This window comes from Camelina sativa, chromosome 7 (assembly GCF_030686135.1).
Source record: "Camelina sativa cultivar CO46 ecotype springtype chromosome 7, ASM3068613v1".
Lineage (NCBI taxonomy): Eukaryota > Viridiplantae > Streptophyta > Magnoliopsida > Brassicales > Brassicaceae > Camelina > Camelina sativa.
In genome coordinates, this window is record NC_141886.1 from 17,348,097 (window position 1) to 17,365,755 (window position 17,659).

Consider the following 17,659-nt stretch of genomic DNA (forward strand, 5'->3'; position numbering starts at 1 on the left):
AAACAGAGATGAAGCTTAGAGAACTTGAGAGAGAGCAAGAATCGCAAAAGCTAAGGTTGATGAAATGTATGGCTAAGCTTAAACGATTTAGAGAGAGAGACGAGATATGCAAAGTTGAGTGAAGAAGAGTGTGACTTAGTCTTTTGTTTATAGTGGAGAGATGATAGAACTCGACTTGATGGGTGAGAGGAGACAGCTTTGTGTTGTCTTGTGGGAGACATGGTGGAGTTGGAGGAGACATGTGGTGGGACCGAACTTGAGTTTGGTGGACAAGATTTAAAACGTGTTCTACCCACTTTTAGGAGCTGTGCGAAAATGGGAAGGAATCCAATGCTGCTCTGTTAACTTGTGTTGACTCCGTCTCCAGCTCGATCACCACGCTGCGTTGGGCCAAGCTACATAGTGTACGAACTTGATTTTTCTTTTAAAAACCTGAGAAAATCATAAAACTAACAAAAACAACCTAAATAGCAATAAAAAGAAATATATACAGGGATAAACATGGGACTTCCTCCCAAGTGAGCTTGTTTTAAGTCTCTAAGCTTGACTTCCTGTTTCTTTTAGGCTTTTGGAGGATCACAGAGAGGCACAGAGGACCCCTCCGGAATCGTTTGATCTACAAGGTACTTCTTGACCCTTTGTCCATTTACTGTGAATTCACTACCATCCTTGTTCAGAAGAGTTACTGATCCGTATGGCAAAACCTCTTTAATCTCAAATGGTCCAGACCATCTTGACTTGAGCTTGCCAGGAAACAACTTAAGTCTGGAGTTGAAAAGCAAGACTTGATCTCCAGACTTTAGTTCCTTCACAACAATCTTCTTGTCATGAAAAGCCTTGGTTTTCTCCTTATAGATTTTGGAGCTTTCATAAGCATCAAGTCTGATTTCCTCAAGCTCATGTAGATCAACAACTCTCTTGGCTTGTGCTTTGTCAATGTTCAGATTTAACATCTTAATAGCCCAAAGCGCCTTGTATTCAACCTCCACAGGAAGGTGACATGCTTTACCATACACCAACTGAAACGGTGTTCTTCCAATTGGTGTCTTTTAAGCTGTTCTGTAAGCCCAGAGAGTCTCATCCAGCTTCATAGACCAATCCTTCCTAGACAACCCAACAATTCTTGACATGATCCCCTTAATCTGCTTGTTGGAGACTTCTACTTGCCCACTGGTTTGGGGGTGATAAGCAGTCGCTACTTTGTGTTTCACCCCATACTTCTTCAGCATACCATCAAAGACCTTGTTGACAAAGTGACTTCCTCCATCACTGATTACAGCTCTTGGTACTCCATACCTTGGGAAGATGATGCTTTTGAACAGCTTCAAGACAACCTTATGATCGTTGGTGGGACTTGCAATAGCTTCAACCCACTTAGAAACATAGTCAACTGCCACTAAGATGTATTCGTTGCCATTTGATTTAGGGTTGAAGGGACCCATGAAGTCAATCTCCCAGACATCGAATATTTCCACTTCCAAGATTGGGTTATGAGGCATCTTATTCCTTCTTGTGATATTACCCATCCTTTGGCAAGCATCACACTTGGTGATGAATGTGTGAGCATCCTTGAATAGAGTAGGCCACCAGAGACCTGCTTGTAAAACTTTCTGGGCCGTCTTGAATGCAGCAAAATGTCCTCCATACGTTGACCCATGACAGTGCTCAAGCACACCATGTACTTCCTCTTCTGCTATACACCTTCTGAACAGACCATCAGACCCTCTCTTGAACAAGTAAGGCTCATCCCAGAAGTAGTGGTTGACATCTCTAAAGAACTTCTTCCTGTTGTAGCTGTCCAAACTCTTGGGAACCTCTCCACAGATCAAGTAGTTGACAAGGTCTGCATACCATGGAAACTTGTCTTCCTTCAGTGACAGTGCTTCAACCATCTCCAACTCTAACCCGGCGTATGTACTCTTATTCAGAGTCTCAAACACCATTAGTTGCTCTTCAGGCATTGAGTCATTAATGGGGACCATGTCTTCAATCCGCATTCTTGAGAGGTGATCAGTGACTCCATTCTCAATCCCCTTTTTATCGAGGATCTCCATATCAAACTCTTGCAAAAGAAGTATCCATCTCAGAAGTCTAGGCTTGGTGTCCTTCTTTGCGTAGATGTACCTCAGTGCAGCATGGTCCGTGTAGACAATCACTTTTGAACCAACCAAGTAGCTCATAAACTTCTCAAATGCAAACACTACTGCCAGCAACTCCTTCTCAGTGGTGGCGTATCTTCCTTGTGCGTCGTCAAGGGTCCTGCTTGCATAGTAGATGACATGCAACTTCTTATCAATTCGCTGTCCTAGAACAGCTCCAACTGCGTAATCAGAAGCATCGCACATGATCTCGAAAGGATAGTCCCAGTTAGGTGCTTGGACTATTGGAGCAGATATCAGAGCTTCCTTGATAAGCTTGAAGGCTTCCAAACATTCATCATCAAAGATGAACTCTGTCTCCTTGCAGAGCAACCTGGTAAGAGGTCTGGCTATCTTGGAGAAATCCTTGATAAACCTTCTGTAAAACCCTGCATGCCCAAGGAAACTTCTGATATCTTTCACATTGGTTGGAGGTTGCAACTGCATCATAACCTCAACTTTGGCCTTATCAACCTCTATCCCTTTCTCGGAAATCTTGTGCCCAAGGACTATTCCTTCTCTGACCATGAAGTGGCATTTCTTCCAGTTCAGCACCAAGTTTGTTTCCTCGCACCTGGTAAGTACCCTGCATAGATTCAACAAACAGGAGGAGAAGGAGGAGCCATACACAGAAAAGTCATCCATGAACACCTCCACCATCTCCTCTATCAAATCCGAGAAAATAGAGGTCATGCACCTCTGAAAAGTAGCAGGTGCATTACAAAGACCAAAAGGCATTCTCCTGTAGGCGAATGTGCCATAAGGACAAGTAAAAATGGTCTTTTCCTGATCATTTGGATGTATAGGGATTTGAAAGAATCCACTATAACCATCAAGAAAACAGTAGTAAGGATGATTAGCCCTTCTAAACCTTTTCAGTTCAGTTAACAACATTTCCAATTCATCATGGCTAAGCTCAGCATTTACTATGACAGGGTAAGTAGAGTTAGGGTCTAAGAAAGCGTACCTTAGCCCTTTTGGTAGAGGTTTGAGTTCTACCTTTGGTGCTTTGAGTTCAGTCCAGTCATCAGGCGCAGGACTGCTTGTAGAGCTTTGCAGGTCGAGTGAAAGCATCAAACCTTGATTTTCTGCTTGGTCTGCACACTTGACATTCACTGCTTGTAGAGCTTTCAAGTCCTCAAAGACTGCAGATCCTTCTTCCTCTTTGTGAGAGTCCAAAATCTTCTGATAAGCTTCAGTTTCCAAGTGTAGGTACCCATCTTCACCATTCTTTGTCAAAGCACTCTGAAGATGATCCTGTTCATTGAGCTCTTCAAGTAGCTCATCTGCCAACTGATCCATCCTTTCTATGTAGAACAGTTGCCCTTCTATGGTAGGCTTCTTCATGACACCTTTAATGTCAAAGTTCATCTTGAAGTCCTTACCAAGGTTCAGCTCTATCAGACCTTTCTTGCAATCAATGATTGCTCCAGCTGTTGCCAAGAATGGCCTTCTCAAAAGCAGAGGATCCTTTGGTCCTTCATCCATCTCCAATACTACGAAGTCAGTAGGAATCTCCACATCTCCAACTCTGACAGGTAAATCCTCTAAGATACCATTAGCATACCTCACAGACCTGTCAGCCAAAATCATAGCGATATTGCATTGTTCAAACTTCGTGAATCCTAATCTTTTAGCCAAGGAGAGTGGTATCAAGCTGATAGATGCTCCAAGATCGCATAGACAATTATTGAAAGCGAATGGACCAAGGGAGCATGGCAGAGTGAAGCATCCTAGATCACCGAGCTTTTCCATGACAGCCTTCCTTTGTATGAGAGCACTGCACTCATGAGTTAGTACCACCATCTCCCGAGTCTCCTTGATTCTTTTATTTACCAGATCTTTCAAAAACTTGTGGGACTGAGGTATGAGAGCAATAGCATCGAGTAAAGGCATTTTCACTTCGATCTCCTTCATTTGTTTATCAAAAAGCGCTTTGTACTTTGCCACCAACTCTTTCTTGAACCTTCCTGGGAATGGAAGTTTAGGCTTGTAAGGAGGTGGGATGAACACTGGCTTCTTTGCTTCAGGAACTGTTGCTTTTTCAGTCGAGGGTTTAGCTTGTAACTCTGGTTGAACTTGGATCTTGTCTTCCTCTTCCTTCTGCTCAGCTTGAATCTCTGGTTCACAGAAGTCTTCCCCATCTTGTTCATCACTGTCCACAGTGATTGCAGTAGGTCCTGTTTGAGATGGGAGTTTTCTGCCACTGCGAAGGGTAATACTTTGAGCTTGGTGGTACTCTTTCGGGTTTTGGATAGCTTTTCCTGGAAGTTGGCCTTGAGGCTTTGCAGAAGAAGTTGTAGCGTGGTTGCTCTCTAGGTACTTCACTTTAGAGTTCAGTGCCTCAACTTTGGTGTTCAAATCGTGAAAATTATGTTGCACTTCAGAGAACTTCTTGGCAACATCCTGAGCACCAGCTGCTTGTCCTTGAAGAAGTTGCTGAAGCATAGTTATCATATCGGGAGGTGGTGCCTGAGGTGGAAAACCTGGAGGTGCACTCATGTTGCCCTGCTGCTGTGGTTGAAAGTACTGCTGCTTCAGAGCAAAATTCTGATTCTGGTTGTAAGGAACGAAGGTCTTGTGCGGCTGCTGCGCCTGCTGTTGTTGAGGTTGTTGTTGCTGAGGGTAGACCTGATCATGTGGATTAGCAACGTTTGTGCTTCTGTAGGAGAGATTTGGGTTAGCTCTGTAGTTGTTGAAACCTCTATTGTAGCCACCTTGGTTCTGCATGTAGCATAACTCCTCAGTTGGATCAACCTCCCCATCTGGGACCTGTATCTGCTCAGCTTCACAGACAGAAGTAACCTGCTTGTGTTGACCCAACAAAATCCTGTCAAATTTCTCATGAAGAGCCTTGATTGCCTTCCTGGTGTTGTCATCAGTATCGTTGTTGCTCCTAAAAGTCCTATCATAGTCCTCATTGTAGTTCCCGTCTGATTGAGCTAAGTTCTCAACAAGCTCCCAACCATCTTCAACATCCTTGTTCAGGAAGTTGCCATTGCTTGCAGTGTCAAGCATCATCCTGAACTTAGGCAGAACGCCCCGGTAGAGAGTACTAAGGAGGGATTCCTGACTGAAACCATGGTGAGGACATTTAGTAGTGGAGCTCTTGAATCTTTCCCAAGCTTCACAGAAGGTTTCACCATTTTTCTGAGCAAAGCTGGAGATTGCATTGCGGAGCTTAGCAGTCCGCGAGTTAGAAAAGAACTTCGCAAGAAAAGCCTTCTTACAATCATCCCAAGAGGTGATGGATCCCTGAGGTAAAGCTTTTTCCCACTGATGTGCTTTGTCACCAAGAGAGAATGGGAACAAGCGCAGCTTAAATGCATCTTCACTGACACCATTGATCTTTGTGAGGCTGCAGAGCCTGTCAAACTCGTCCAGGTGATCAAGAGGGTCTTCCATCGGCAAGCCATGAAATTTGTTGCCTTGAATCATAAAGATGAGACTACTCTTGATTTCAAAATTATTGTTTGGGATGGAAGGAGGCACAATTCCCTGACGCTGCGTGTGGGTGTTAGGAGCGCCAATGTGTCGTGGTTGGCGTGGCAGATTGTTTTGTGCACCAGGTGCATGAGGGTCGTGCTGTTGGTTATCCATACCAACGTGATCTTGTTGATCTAATCCGACTTGATTTCTTTGCTGTCTCAACGCGCGGGGTAAACGATTGATGTCGTCACAGAAAAGGAGATTATGACTGCCTTGGGAGCGTGTTTGCATGCAAGAGAGAACTCAACAGCACTGCTCGAGCTGTGTGTCGAAGGAGTGTTCCTGAAGCAAACAGATAGACAGCCAACAAGTCAGTAAACGAAAATAAAAGAAAAACAGCTTGCTCTTAAGAGATCTGAAATCTTAAATGTAACAGACAAACACCCAATTGGCAATGGCGCCAAATTGATAGTAAGATTTTACTACTCTACTGAAGTTCAATTCCCTAAGCACTTAAATTGTCATTGTAGTACAAAGGGTGTCAAACCAAATGGGTGAGCTATTAACCACAAAAGATGCAATCAAATCTAGCTAAGTCAAGCGAACCTTAGTTTTGATTTTCTAACAACCTAAGTGAGCAAGCAACAAAAGAAAAGGAGAACTAATAGCAAAATTAAGCAGTGTCTAACAAAACTAAGCAGAGCTAAGCGAAACAAGCAAAACGTAAACTGATGCAAACAGATGATAAAAGAGAGCTCGTGAGGCTGGGTATCAATGATCCATGAAGTAACTTAGTCTTAATACAAAGATTCGGTAAAACTTTAAACAAAGCTATCCCTAGACGAAAGATTCAACAACAGGTCAATCCACTCTCGTGACAGAGACTCTCAAGCCAAGTTACCTCGAGACCTAAATCTCTTTAGCGAAGCATAACAAGGCAGGCATTAACAACCAATCAATCAATGTCAATAAACACCCTAGACAACTAATCTCTTAGGCTAGGCACGTAAATCTCCGGTATTAGCTAGATCAGACATTTCACCAAGCCCTCTCGGGTGGAAATGCCTCGGGTCAAGCTTCAGATGATCAGAAAGAAGCTAGCATGAAGAACACTAATCCAGAAGGGATCTAAAAGATTTAAACATCAAAACCCTAGAAAAGACTAAGAAAACCTCATGGATCTCACCCAACCTCAAGAACTTTAAGAACACTACTCAGAAATCATGAAGCTCAAGAACCCAAACCCAGAAAATTCAATAAGCAACATTATGAAAAGAGATTAAAGAGAGATTAACAAGATTATATAAACTAAAGCATAAAAGAGAGATGTAAAACTATAAAAACTTGAAAAATTAAAAGAGAATTCGAATTACAAAGCCTTTAACACGTTTTGTTTCTTGAGAGAAGTTCTAAAAATAGCTAAAAAGGAGCTTCTAAAGTCTAAACAAATGAGACATATTTATACTAAACTTGTGAAAACCCTAGTCAAAGTCAACGATTTTTAAGTCGGTTGATGCTTAGCACGATCTCGCTCTCCTCTGCTTCCAACAGCTCGATCGAGCTATGCTTTCTCCTCTTGTCCAGCTTTGGTTTCGCGTTCCACTTCAGCTCGATCGAGCTCTTCTTTGTCTCAGACAGCTCGACCGTCTTTTCTTTCAATCAGCTCGATCGAGCTCTGCCTCTTGTGTCAGTCGCTCCGCCTTGTCTTCTGCTCTGCATGCGTTAGGCTAGATTCCGCTTCAGTTGGTCATTCTGCCTTGTTTCGACTTCCTCTGCTTCACTTCGTCTTCCCAGCTCGATCGAGCTCTCTTTCGCCTTGCACTCTGCTCAGCTTCGTGTTCCCAAAAGCTCTCCAAAACCTGATAACAACTCCATATGCAACAATGTATGCAATGCTAATGGAAAACTACTAAGTGAGTGAATTTATGCAAGAATGAGACGCAAATGCTACAAACACAGGATGAAATGATGCTAAAGTGAATGCAAATGAGGATCTAAAACAAGTAAAATGCAGATACATCACATCCTCGAATAATCATCAATAAATGTTAGAAAGTACTTACTTCCATTTATTGATTCGGTTTGCATTGGACCACACACGTCCGAGTGTATGAGCTCTAATACGTTGCTTGTATTGCTTTTAGAACTCTTTGGAAAACTCCTCCTTGATTGTTTGCCCATCTCACAAGACTCATATACACCCTTTATTACTTCAAACTTTGGAAGATTTTCTACAGTCTTTAGCTTTTGCATTGTCTCCATCTTGTCAAAATTGACATGACCAAACCGCTTATGCCAAAGATTTGTTTTTCCTTCTTTCTCTTCGAATGCAACATAAGAATCTTCACTTGAATTTTTCCAACGTACGGGAAAACTCTTATCTTCCATCTTGATATCCATGATCTTTCTCCTCTTTGGATATTGAATCATGCATTTATTATCTTCAAAGAAAACCTAATATCCATTAGATATCATTTGTGAGACACTTAGCAAATTTCTTGTTAGTTCTGGTATAAGAAGTACATCTTTGATGACATGTACTCCCTTGTTCGTAGAGACTCGTATATCTCCTTTTCCTTCAGACAAGACTTTCTCACCATTTCCAATTCTTATGGTGACTCTCTTGCTACGATCCAAAGTACTGAAGTATCTTGCTATGATTGGTACATCCGCTGTCCACCAACCATGTTTCTTCACAAATTGTTGAAGCTTCTTCTTCTTCAACAGCACTAAAGAGAATATGACATTCTTCTCCATTGTCATCTTTTATCTCTTCAAGACTTAGGTGTGCTCTCTCACTTCGTCTAAGTCTGCAATCTTTAGCTATGTGCCCCGGTCTATCACACACATAGCATTTTATTTCACTGGTCGTTCTCTTTTGAGGAACAACTCTGTTCTTCTTTCTCCAACAGTCTACCTCACTATGACTGTTTATTTTACACACGCCACACCACTTCTTGGTCTTCTCATGGCGTTTGTTTTGCTTGTTTCCTTTTCTCGAACCAAGCTTTTCTCCAGAAAACGCACCCTCATTGATAAGTTCTTCTCGGAGGCTTAAGCGCTTCTCATGCGCTTTCAAAGTACCTATCATCTCTGTAAGAGAGAGAGTTAATAGATCCTTTGTTTGTTCAAGGACAGCAATGATGCTATCAAACTTTTGCGGCAAGGAGATAAGAACCTTTTGAACCAATTGGTAATCGGTCTTGTCTTCACCATAAACTCTTAGTTGATTACTCATGTTAATCAACTTGGTTGTGTAATCATTAATGGTTTCACCTTCCTCCATCTTCAGATTCTCGTATTCTCTTCTCAAAGTCTGAAGATTAATCATTCGTACTTGTGAACTTCCTTGGAACTCCATTTCCAAAGTGTTCCAAGCTTCTCTTGCGTTTGATGCGGGAGCGATTCTTGGAAATATTGAATTTGAAACTGCACTTTGAAGGATCTGAAGAGCCATCATATCCTTCATCACTTGATCATCTCTCTCTTTGATTAACGTCGTTGAGTTTTTAGGAGACGAACTCACCGTAACTCCATTTTCGATGACATCCCACAACTTTCGTGTCTTCAAGATGGTTATCATCTTGATTTTCCAAAAGCCATAAGATTCACCATTGAAGATTGGAATAACTTGTTGCATTGTTGTCTCCATAGCTCTGATACCATGTAAGACTTTGAACTCTCAAAGTTGTTAAGGATCAGACAACACAAATTTTACTCTGTTTTTTGTCTCTTTCTCTGTTTTTGTTTTACACTCAATGTATTTGTTTACTCGATTCTTGTAAACAAAAACCACACTCTTTTATTAGATATATAAACTGTATTTATAGGTTTACATGACACATTTTGACTAAGGGACATGTCTCTAGAAGACAACCCAATGTGGAGACACACACATACATGTGTAACTGTTTTGCAGTTAACGATTCTATTCGTATCTCTTCGCTGTGTGATACGAATAGTTTATACATAACACAAATCAAGTAGTTAACTATATAGTATAAGACTCTTCTAAAATAATATAATAAATACTTGATCACATTAACCATTAACACTATTGAATCTTGAAAGATATGTGGAGTTGATTTTTGTCCTTCTTTAATGTACCAAGTAGGGATTTATCATATAGTCCACGCAAGCAATAGCCAATACCTACGTACGTAACGTATATAATAAGATTGTAAGGTTATCCCAATGGGGGTTTTAAGAGAGGTTTTAGTGGAGAAGAAGAAAAAAAATAAATCAGATAAAGCAAAAAATTGTAAGAGAGCCTCTTATTTAATATACTACTTTATAGAATAAGAGCCCATACGTGTCACGTATTTGTTGGGCGAGAAAAAATTAGAAGAAGGAAAAAAATTTCTTTCTTTCCTCTCTGTCTTTCTCTCTCGATCGAAGTCTGACAAAGGAAGAAATCAAACGCTATGGAATCAGAGGAGATCCAAAGCGGAGGAGATTGAATCTGGAGAGGCCAATCGGAGGATATTAAATCGGTTGGAAAGGAAGGAGATTGAACTGGAATTGGGTCTTGTTCCCGGATTGAATCCTGGTCAGTATGAGGAACAAATGAACCGTGGAGCTGGGTCTTGTTCCCGGATTGAATCCTGGTCATACTCAAGCTTGTCGTTGTCATCTTTGCTGTTGTTTTCTTTCTTTTTCTGCATACTCTCCATGTTGTTTAATGTTTTGGTATTAACATTGGATGATATTGTTAAAGATTTGGTATTGGTATTGACATTGGATTGTTTTCAAGAACAGTTGGTTTCTAAAGACCTGAATCGAGCAATCTCGTTGTATTGGGCTGCAATTAAAGCTGGAGATCGAGTTGATAGTCCACTGAAAGACATGGCTCTAGTTATGAACCAGTTGGATCGAACCAATGAAGGAATCGAAGCTATCAAGTCTTATTGATATCTCTGCTCTTTTGAATCCCAAGATTCCATGGATAACTTGTTACTTGATCTCTACAAGGTATAACAACTTTCTCAGTCTGATGACTAATTGTGAAGCTACTTGTATGCTCATGTATGTTAACTATGTTTGGTTTGGTGGGTTTTGCAGAAGTCAGGGAGGATTCAAGAGGAAGCAGAGTTGCTTGAACACAAACTGAAAACACTAGAGCAACAAGACACGCACAATGGTGGTAGGATCATAGCTGTGAAAAGAAGCTACCGGAAGCAGAACAACAAGACTATTGAGCAAGAGAAAGCGCAGTAAGAACTGAAGTTTCTCCCACCACTACAAATATCTCCTATTTCCGCTTTAAGAGTAGTTTCTCTGACTTTCTTGAATATAGGATTCTAGGGAACTTAGCTTGGGTTCACTTACCGCTTCATAACTATGCAATTGCAGAGCAGTATTACAGGTTTGTGTGACAGACCATTGAGCTTATTAAGACATGGTATTGTTTTCATTGCCTTAACATGTAAAATGGGTTTTTACTGTGATAGGAATGCTTTGTCTTTGGAACCTGACAATAACAAGCTGTGCAATCTTGCGGTCTGTTTGATACGTATAGATAGAATCTTGGAAGCTAAATCTCTGCTTGAGGATGTAAGACAGTCTCTAGGAAATCAATGGAGCAACGAATCATTTTGGAAGTCTTTTGAACGGGATACTGATATGTTAGCAGAAAGAGAAGGGGCCACAGTAGCGGATAATCCAGAAGAATTGTTGAGAAGTAGCTCTGCAGATAACATCTCTTCAGGGAAAGTAAACGAACCAAAAGAGATGGATCGGTGGATCAACCATTGAAATTCTCATACTCAAGCTTGTCGTTGTCATCTTTTTGTTGTTGTTCTCTTTCTTTTTTCTGCATACTCTCTATGTTTTTCATGAATTTCTCATTTTTATAAAATCTGAAATGTTTAAACATTTATACTAATCAACCTCAAATGAAATAAAAATTTATACTAATCAAAATTTATAAATATATATTTGAAATGCTATAATTTCATATTCTACTTCAAGTTATTTATTTTCAAAAAATATATTCAAATATAAGAGACTCAAAATTATATCCTACCATTGGAAAGAAAATTTTAGTTATTAATTAAAAAAATTAAGAGGCCCAAAAATATAACCCCTATTGGAGTTGCCCTAAGAACATTCTCATTGGTAATACTCACATGAATGTCTTAAATTTTAAACAATATTAAAAATAAGCATAAATAACTTAAAACATTCGATGAACTTTGTAACGTAACACTTCAATCCGGCCCATTAAAGCCCAAATACCCAAGTCACTAAACGGCAAAGGGATGTGGGTATGTGTTGCTCGTGTGTATATCCTCCACTTGGTTAAGCCGCATAAGTCACCAACGCATCTCAATTTTAAACGCTAAACAGAAGAAGAAACTCTCGAGCCTCAGCCACCATTGTTGAGTTTGCAACTGTTCGTTGTTGTTGTGGTCCGATCTGATCTGAGGGAGTTAAGATCCAGTTATTTGCAGTGGTGAATAGATCTCGCTGCGAGGAAACCGTAGATAAAGATGTCTGATCAATTTGAGGTAAACCTTAGTTTTTCATATAAAGTTTCCTGATTCAAGAATTCTAATTCTAACCATACGTGAGCAAGTATGGTTATATTAATTATTAAAGCTGATTTCCGACAAAGAGGGAAGCCGTAAAAAAAAAGATTTAGCTTTCACATAGTATTCTAGCTTGTCGTGTCAACAAAAATTTTATTTGTCAAGAAATCCAAAACCCCTAATCTATTTTTAAACTGTTTCTTGTGTTAGAAGTTAGAAAGTGCAATAACTGGTTTAAACTACATTTCTGGATTTTTGACATATACAGATGACTCTTGCATGACAAGCTAATATTGTGTGATGGCTAGGCTTTATCTTTTTGGTGATTTCAATAGCCTCTCTAGACCTTTGATCTAGCGGGTAACAAGTCTATTTCAACATTTACATTTTTCATTGTAATTTTTTATACTCTAACTTTGATATTATGCTGATTTGAACTGAGATTTAGTGATCATATCTCTTCGGAAAGAATCTGAAATTCAATTTTTTTAAAATATGAAGTCAATGAATTATCACCAACGGGCTAGATAAATTGCAAATGGAGTTTACCTTTGATTGATGACATGTTTGTGTATATGGTAAACTGTGACTGTGAGATCATAGCGATGAAGAGGAATATTATCTAGGGACTTCTTGAAACGATCTGATCCATTTTTTTGTTTTTGATTCAATATTAAGCTAGTGATCTCATACTCACTAACATCCTAACCTCAATAAGATACAACAGCGGAGATAAACATCAATAAACAAATAACATCAACCACCTGATATGATCATGATATCATCCAAGAAGATCCTTTAGCCTTGTTCAACACGAACGAAGTTGAAGATCAATTCTTCCAGTAAAACGACCATTTGGGGTACATTCTTACCGCATCTAGAGCATATCTTGAAGTGGAATCAGTCCAATCAAAGTTCGGATGAAGGAGATATTCATTTTACAAATCAGGTTAATCATGGCTACACGACTTGGACCTACGAGCATTCAAAGGAGGATTCCGACCAAGTCATAAAGATTTAAGCTATGAACCAAACTGTTCTGAAATCTTGATCAATTCCAGAACCACGGAGAATTGGAATCACATTAAGAGCAGTTCATATGTGAAAGATATGAATATTTCAAGTCAGTGGATCTGTCTAGGTTCCAGATTCACGTCATATTACACAGATCAACTCAGCAACAATTTCGACATGAAACTACTTAAAGGACGTTTATGGATCTATCTTTACAAAAAGCTCATAAACAGAAGATTTGGCCCACAGAACACAAGGATACGCTCCATTTGCCAAAGGAGGTCAATCTGATTCTTTACTTAAAGAGTTTTAGGTCTTATTGGTTTAGAAGCATTCAGAATTATGTATGGCAACCAGGAGTTGTTCTAGTAAGTCCAAGGTGAAGAAATGATACAGCCCATGTTGTTTCTCATCAGAAAATTGGATCAAGGAGCCAAAACGATAAAAGATCAATGAGGCACTTAATGGGATAATAAAAGAGCTTTTGGCCAAAGAGAGCATGGAAAACCTATTGGGTATGATGTCTATCAAGTCCAGTCCACTTCGAGCTTAATTCAAGTCCAAGAAAGCCCAAATAATCACTTTATTTTGTGGTCAAAGAGAAGTGACGAAAATAGAGATACATGCACCAAGAGTCACTTTGGAGGAAGGGATATGAAACTGACTATTTTTGTGGTGGTGGTGAATGATGTATGGAATGATGACTTATGAATGAATGGATGTCAGGATGTTTCAATTCCCCTTATGCAATTGTAGTATAAGAGGTGTCAATCCAATCTGAGTGTTTGTGAACAATCAAGATGTGCATATGAGTCTAAGTCAAACCAGATGTAAATGTTGTTTGTCACTAACAATCCTATGATGAAATGGAAAGTGCAGAAAGTAAAACTACAAGAACTAGGAGCTAAATGCAAATGGAACAGAGTGATTATGACAAACAGAAATAGAAACTATGGAAATGCAAGTATTGAACTAATGCAAGGTAAGTAATGAACATGATACTAAATGAATGCAACAGAAATGCAACTAGGGTGAAACAGGACAAACATAAATCATAAACACAAGTTCTGGGTTGGAACTCGAGCAAGCACTCGATCGAGTGCTGATCGAGTGCAGGGTCGAGCTGGACAAATACGCAAAACAGAGCAACACAAGAAAAACAGAGCAATACCAAAACGAATCAAACAACGATCAAACAACATGATTTAAGCTAAGAAATCAATAAACAAGGAAGGTCTTGAGGAGGGATTCATGGGTTGGACTATGATTGAGGTCATCTAACTTGGTTAACAAATCTCAAACAACTTGAGCTAATCTCTAGACATATATTTCTAAGACATGTTTAATCCACTCTCATGGCAAGAAACAATCAAACTCATGCATCTCTAGACTTGTTCTCACAAAGTAAAGAATCTACACAAGCAGGCATTAAGCAATATGTCAAAAAATCAAACAAGACTTCTAATCACTTAGCAAGCCTAATGATAGTCTCTAGATCTAGCCTTATCTATGCTCCTTAGACTTTGGTGTGATGCTAAGAGGCTTGAAATCAGATCCTACCCTTTCAGATATAGGATCAACATTAAGAACATCTAGCCTAGAAGAGATCTACAACAATCAAGCTTGACCAAATCAGACAAACCTCAAACACAACCCAGCCTAACCCATCCTCAAGATCCTAAGCAACTACTCACAAGCACACATGATGAACATCAAAATCATAAACCCAGAAAATAGTGAAACTTGCATCATTAGAAAGATAAATCAAAGATCTACTCATGATTGCTTCACTTCTCCTCAGCATTGCTTTCATGCTCCTTAAGCTCCAAAATCACCTGTTTATGCATGAAAAAATGCAAATGCAATGCAACTAAACTCTAATGCAAGAACAGTCCTAAAGCTATGCAATAATGGTCAAAATGGATAGCAAAAGATGCAAAAAATGTGAATATATTAAGGGAAAACAGGGTAAAATATATGAACATCAACACCCCCAAACTTAGTCTTTGTTTGCCTTCAAGCAAATGAACAAGACATAAGAAGGTAGGTGAGGTTTGAAAGTGGGATCTCAGCTCCTAAAGCTTGCAAATAGACCATCTAGAATCAATGTCCAAGTTACTAGTACTATGATGCAAGTTGAATGAGCTGTACTTAAAGATTTTAGACAAGCATATCACAACCTTTACTGATTTGAGCCTTAGATGTCCACATGCATTCAAATCAACTATTTCCTTTAACATTCATTAATCAAGAACATGAATCAATTATATGCAATGCTTAAACTCATTTGGCTTGGCAGTAAAAGGTTTAGAGACAATGATGGTCTCTCTTTAGAGTGGGGTTTGTCAATATCAAGGTTCTCTCATAAAAAATGGATTGAGCTTTAGAAGAATGCTAAAGGTAAGAACACTTAGACACATACAAGAACAAAACCTTGTCTACCCAAAGGCACCCAAAGTGTTTATCCTATCAATCTAAACCCAAATGATCCTAGTGCTACCCTTTAACTTCTTCTCTTCTCTTTCACCCTTTTCTCTTTTGATTTTAAAGTCTTAGGAGAGGTTTCTTATTTGATCTTTCTAGTGGAATGGGGGATTCTTACTTATTTGCTATGGTTCTCTTTTCTTCTTATTCTTAAGACATATAAGCATTTTGCTAGACTTTTCTTTTCTTTCTTTTCTTTAACTAGAACCATCTTCAACAACATTTTTTTTACTTCCCATCCTTTCACTAGATTTTGATTTTACTTAAACACATACCCCTCCTAAAGACTCTAACCTTTTCTTTCTTTTTTCCTCTTTTCTTTTCTTTCCTTTTTCAAACAACCAAATCCCAAACCCAACAATGAAATCACCTAGTCCTATCTAGTTTGGAAAATGCAAACTAGAACTACACAAGGCATTATTCTTGTCAGTTCAAACCTAACACTTTCTACCAAGCTCAATCCCAAAAAGACCTCACACACTCAAGAATAAACATGGCTTGAAAAAAGGGTTGGTTAAGGGTATTGGAAACTGATTTTAATGATTCAATCAGCTACTTGGACCAACAAGAGTGGTAAAAAGGAGAAAGATGATCCAAATATGTATATGGTATCCATGAGTTTAAATAAATGCACACATTGATATTTAACAGTCAATATTAAGTTCTTATAAGTAGGAAATGGCATCAAATCACAACATGCTTCAATTTAGACCAAATGCAATGCAGGAATTCAAGGCTTGGTTCAATCTTATGCTTCTAACCACTCAACTAGCATCAAAGTACTATTAACGTGGGCATTGATCCTAGTCTAGTGAATTAAATAAGCTAACAAGGCAAAACTCATCATAGATCCCTAATGCAAATATTATACAATCCTACATGAAACATGCTAAACAAGATGCTATTATGCAATGCAAACTACATGAACACTCTTTTTTTTTATAAAGAATTTTGCAAAAAATTTCAAATTTTTAGGGTTTTTCTATGCCTTAGATGCTATGCAAGTATTAACATGATGATGCTAAAAATTTGAAATAAGAAAACAAAACACAACATCAAATGCTATCTCAAACCCTCCCCCAAACTTAAATCACACAGTCCTCTGTGTGAAAGAATTTTGTAAGAGGATTCAAAATCAAAAACAAAACACAACATCAAATGCTATGGTATTTACAAGGGAAGGTGATAGTGGTACCTCAAGGATTGGAGAAGAAACTGTCCACATCCTCTTGCATGCTGTCAAAGGTGTAATTGGGGTCTTGTTGATGACTTGGAGGTGGAGATTGGGGCAGCTCGACGATGGGAATCGACCGGGACTCGGTCGAGTACGTGCTCGAGTGGGGGGGTCGAGCTGGACCGCGAGTCTCAAAATTCTGACCTTGCTGCTGGTAGAACTGCTGGTAGAGTGCTGGATCCATGAAGTACTTGGGAGGGATGGAAGGGTAACCTGGATATCCTGGATAAGCAGCTGGAGGTGGGAAGCCATAAGGTGATTTGGGCTGGAACTCGGCCGAGTGCATCTGGGGTGTTCGGTTGAGTGGGTGCTCGAGTGACCCGGTCGAGTGCCTCGAAAATTGTTGTTCTCGGCTACTTGAACTCCTCTTCCTCTGATTTGGCTCATACATTGAAGCTCTAGCTGGTTCCACAGGGTTTGCAACTCTTGAGAGTGCTCTAGTTGAGCCACTCCTCCTCAAAGGGCTTGAATGGCTTGGAGATGAGTTTGCACTCTTCAACTCAGCAATCTCCTTTTTTAGGCCCTTGATGGACTTAGCCATATTGGTCACCTTCTTCTTAAGCTTATCAAACCTCTTCCCATGCCACTTGCTCCACTTTTGTAGGAGAGTTAACCTCTTGCTAGTCTCTCTCACTCCTCTACTATCCCTTGGGTTGGGCTCATAGTCTTCAAAGTAAAATTGCTCCTCCCCATCAGCCATTTGCACATCTCCAGCTTCATCAACTCTAGGTTGAACTATCCCATCAAACAAGAACTCATCAGCTGGCCAAAAGTCAATGTTTGCTCCTTCTTGAATGGTGGTGAGCTCTTGGTTGGGTAAAATCAACTGT

General features: G+C 39.6%; 3 protein-coding genes and 1 non-coding gene across 6 annotated transcripts; 2 read left to right on the top strand and 2 right to left on the bottom strand.

Moving 5' to 3' along the window:
- Positions 1 to 560: 560 nt before the first annotated feature.
- LOC147941342 (uncharacterized) lies at positions 561 to 953 on the bottom strand. The gene has a single exon (XM_087458479.1). It carries the CDS (start codon positions 951 to 953, stop codon positions 561 to 563), a length of 393 nt encoding a protein of 130 aa, XP_087314605.1.
- A 4,261-nt stretch (positions 954 to 5,214) lies between these two features.
- Positions 5,215 to 5,321, top strand: LOC147941343 (small nucleolar RNA R71). The gene has a single exon (XR_015562920.1). It is a non-coding gene; the product is annotated as a small nucleolar RNA R71 (small nucleolar RNA).
- A 1,985-nt stretch (positions 5,322 to 7,306) lies between these two features.
- LOC147941344 (uncharacterized) lies at positions 7,307 to 9,219 on the bottom strand. The gene is made up of 4 exons (XM_087458480.1): positions 8,367 to 9,219; positions 8,091 to 8,296; positions 7,779 to 8,021; positions 7,307 to 7,426 (listed from the first exon to the last, which is right to left on the bottom strand). The coding sequence occupies exons 1-4, from the start codon at positions 9,217 to 9,219 to the stop codon at positions 7,307 to 7,309; spliced, it is 1,422 nt and encodes a 473-aa protein (XP_087314606.1).
- Positions 9,220 to 9,763: 544 nt separating this feature from the next.
- On the top strand, positions 9,764 to 11,441 carry LOC104701182 (protein POLLENLESS 3-LIKE 1). 3 transcript variants are annotated; one of them, XM_019227648.2, is made up of 5 exons: positions 9,764 to 10,207; positions 10,326 to 10,538; positions 10,629 to 10,780; positions 10,864 to 10,932; positions 11,018 to 11,441. In XM_019227648.2, exons 2-5 carry the CDS (start codon positions 10,509 to 10,511, stop codon positions 11,319 to 11,321), a joined length of 555 nt encoding a protein of 184 aa, XP_019083193.1. In that variant the 5' UTR covers positions 9,764 to 10,207; positions 10,326 to 10,508; the 3' UTR covers positions 11,322 to 11,441. The 3 variants fall into 3 exon arrangements, with proteins under 3 accessions (XP_019083193.1, XP_010415133.1, XP_010415134.1); XM_010416831.3 differs by having other exon boundaries at positions 9,764 to 10,174; XM_010416832.3 differs by having other exon boundaries at positions 9,764 to 10,116.
- The last annotated feature ends 6,218 nt before the right edge of the window (positions 11,442 to 17,659 follow it).

Excerpts from the sequence above, each read along its gene's own strand:
- LOC147941342 (XM_087458479.1), bottom strand. The coding sequence starts at position 953 with ATGTTAAATCTGAACATTGACAAAGCACAAGCCAAGAGAGTTGTTGAT.
- LOC147941344 (XM_087458480.1), bottom strand. The coding sequence starts at position 9,219 with ATGGAGACAACAATGCAACAAGTTATTCCAATCTTCAATGGTGAATCT. Across the intron at positions 8,297-8,366 it reads AGATTGCAGACTTAGACGAA|TGCTGTTGAAGAAGAAGAAG; the intron begins GTGAGAGAGCAC and ends TATTCTCTTTAG. Across the intron at positions 7,427-7,778 it reads AAAATCTTCCAAAGTTTGAA|GTTTTGGAGAGCTTTTGGGA; the intron begins GTAATAAAGGGT and ends AGTTGTTATCAG.
- LOC104701182 (XM_019227648.2), top strand. The coding sequence starts at position 10,509 with ATGGATAACTTGTTACTTGATCTCTACAAG. Across the intron at positions 10,539-10,628 it reads TGTTACTTGATCTCTACAAG|AAGTCAGGGAGGATTCAAGA; the intron begins GTATAACAACTT and ends TGGGTTTTGCAG. Across the intron at positions 10,781-10,863 it reads ATTGAGCAAGAGAAAGCGCA|GATTCTAGGGAACTTAGCTT; the intron begins GTAAGAACTGAA and ends TCTTGAATATAG.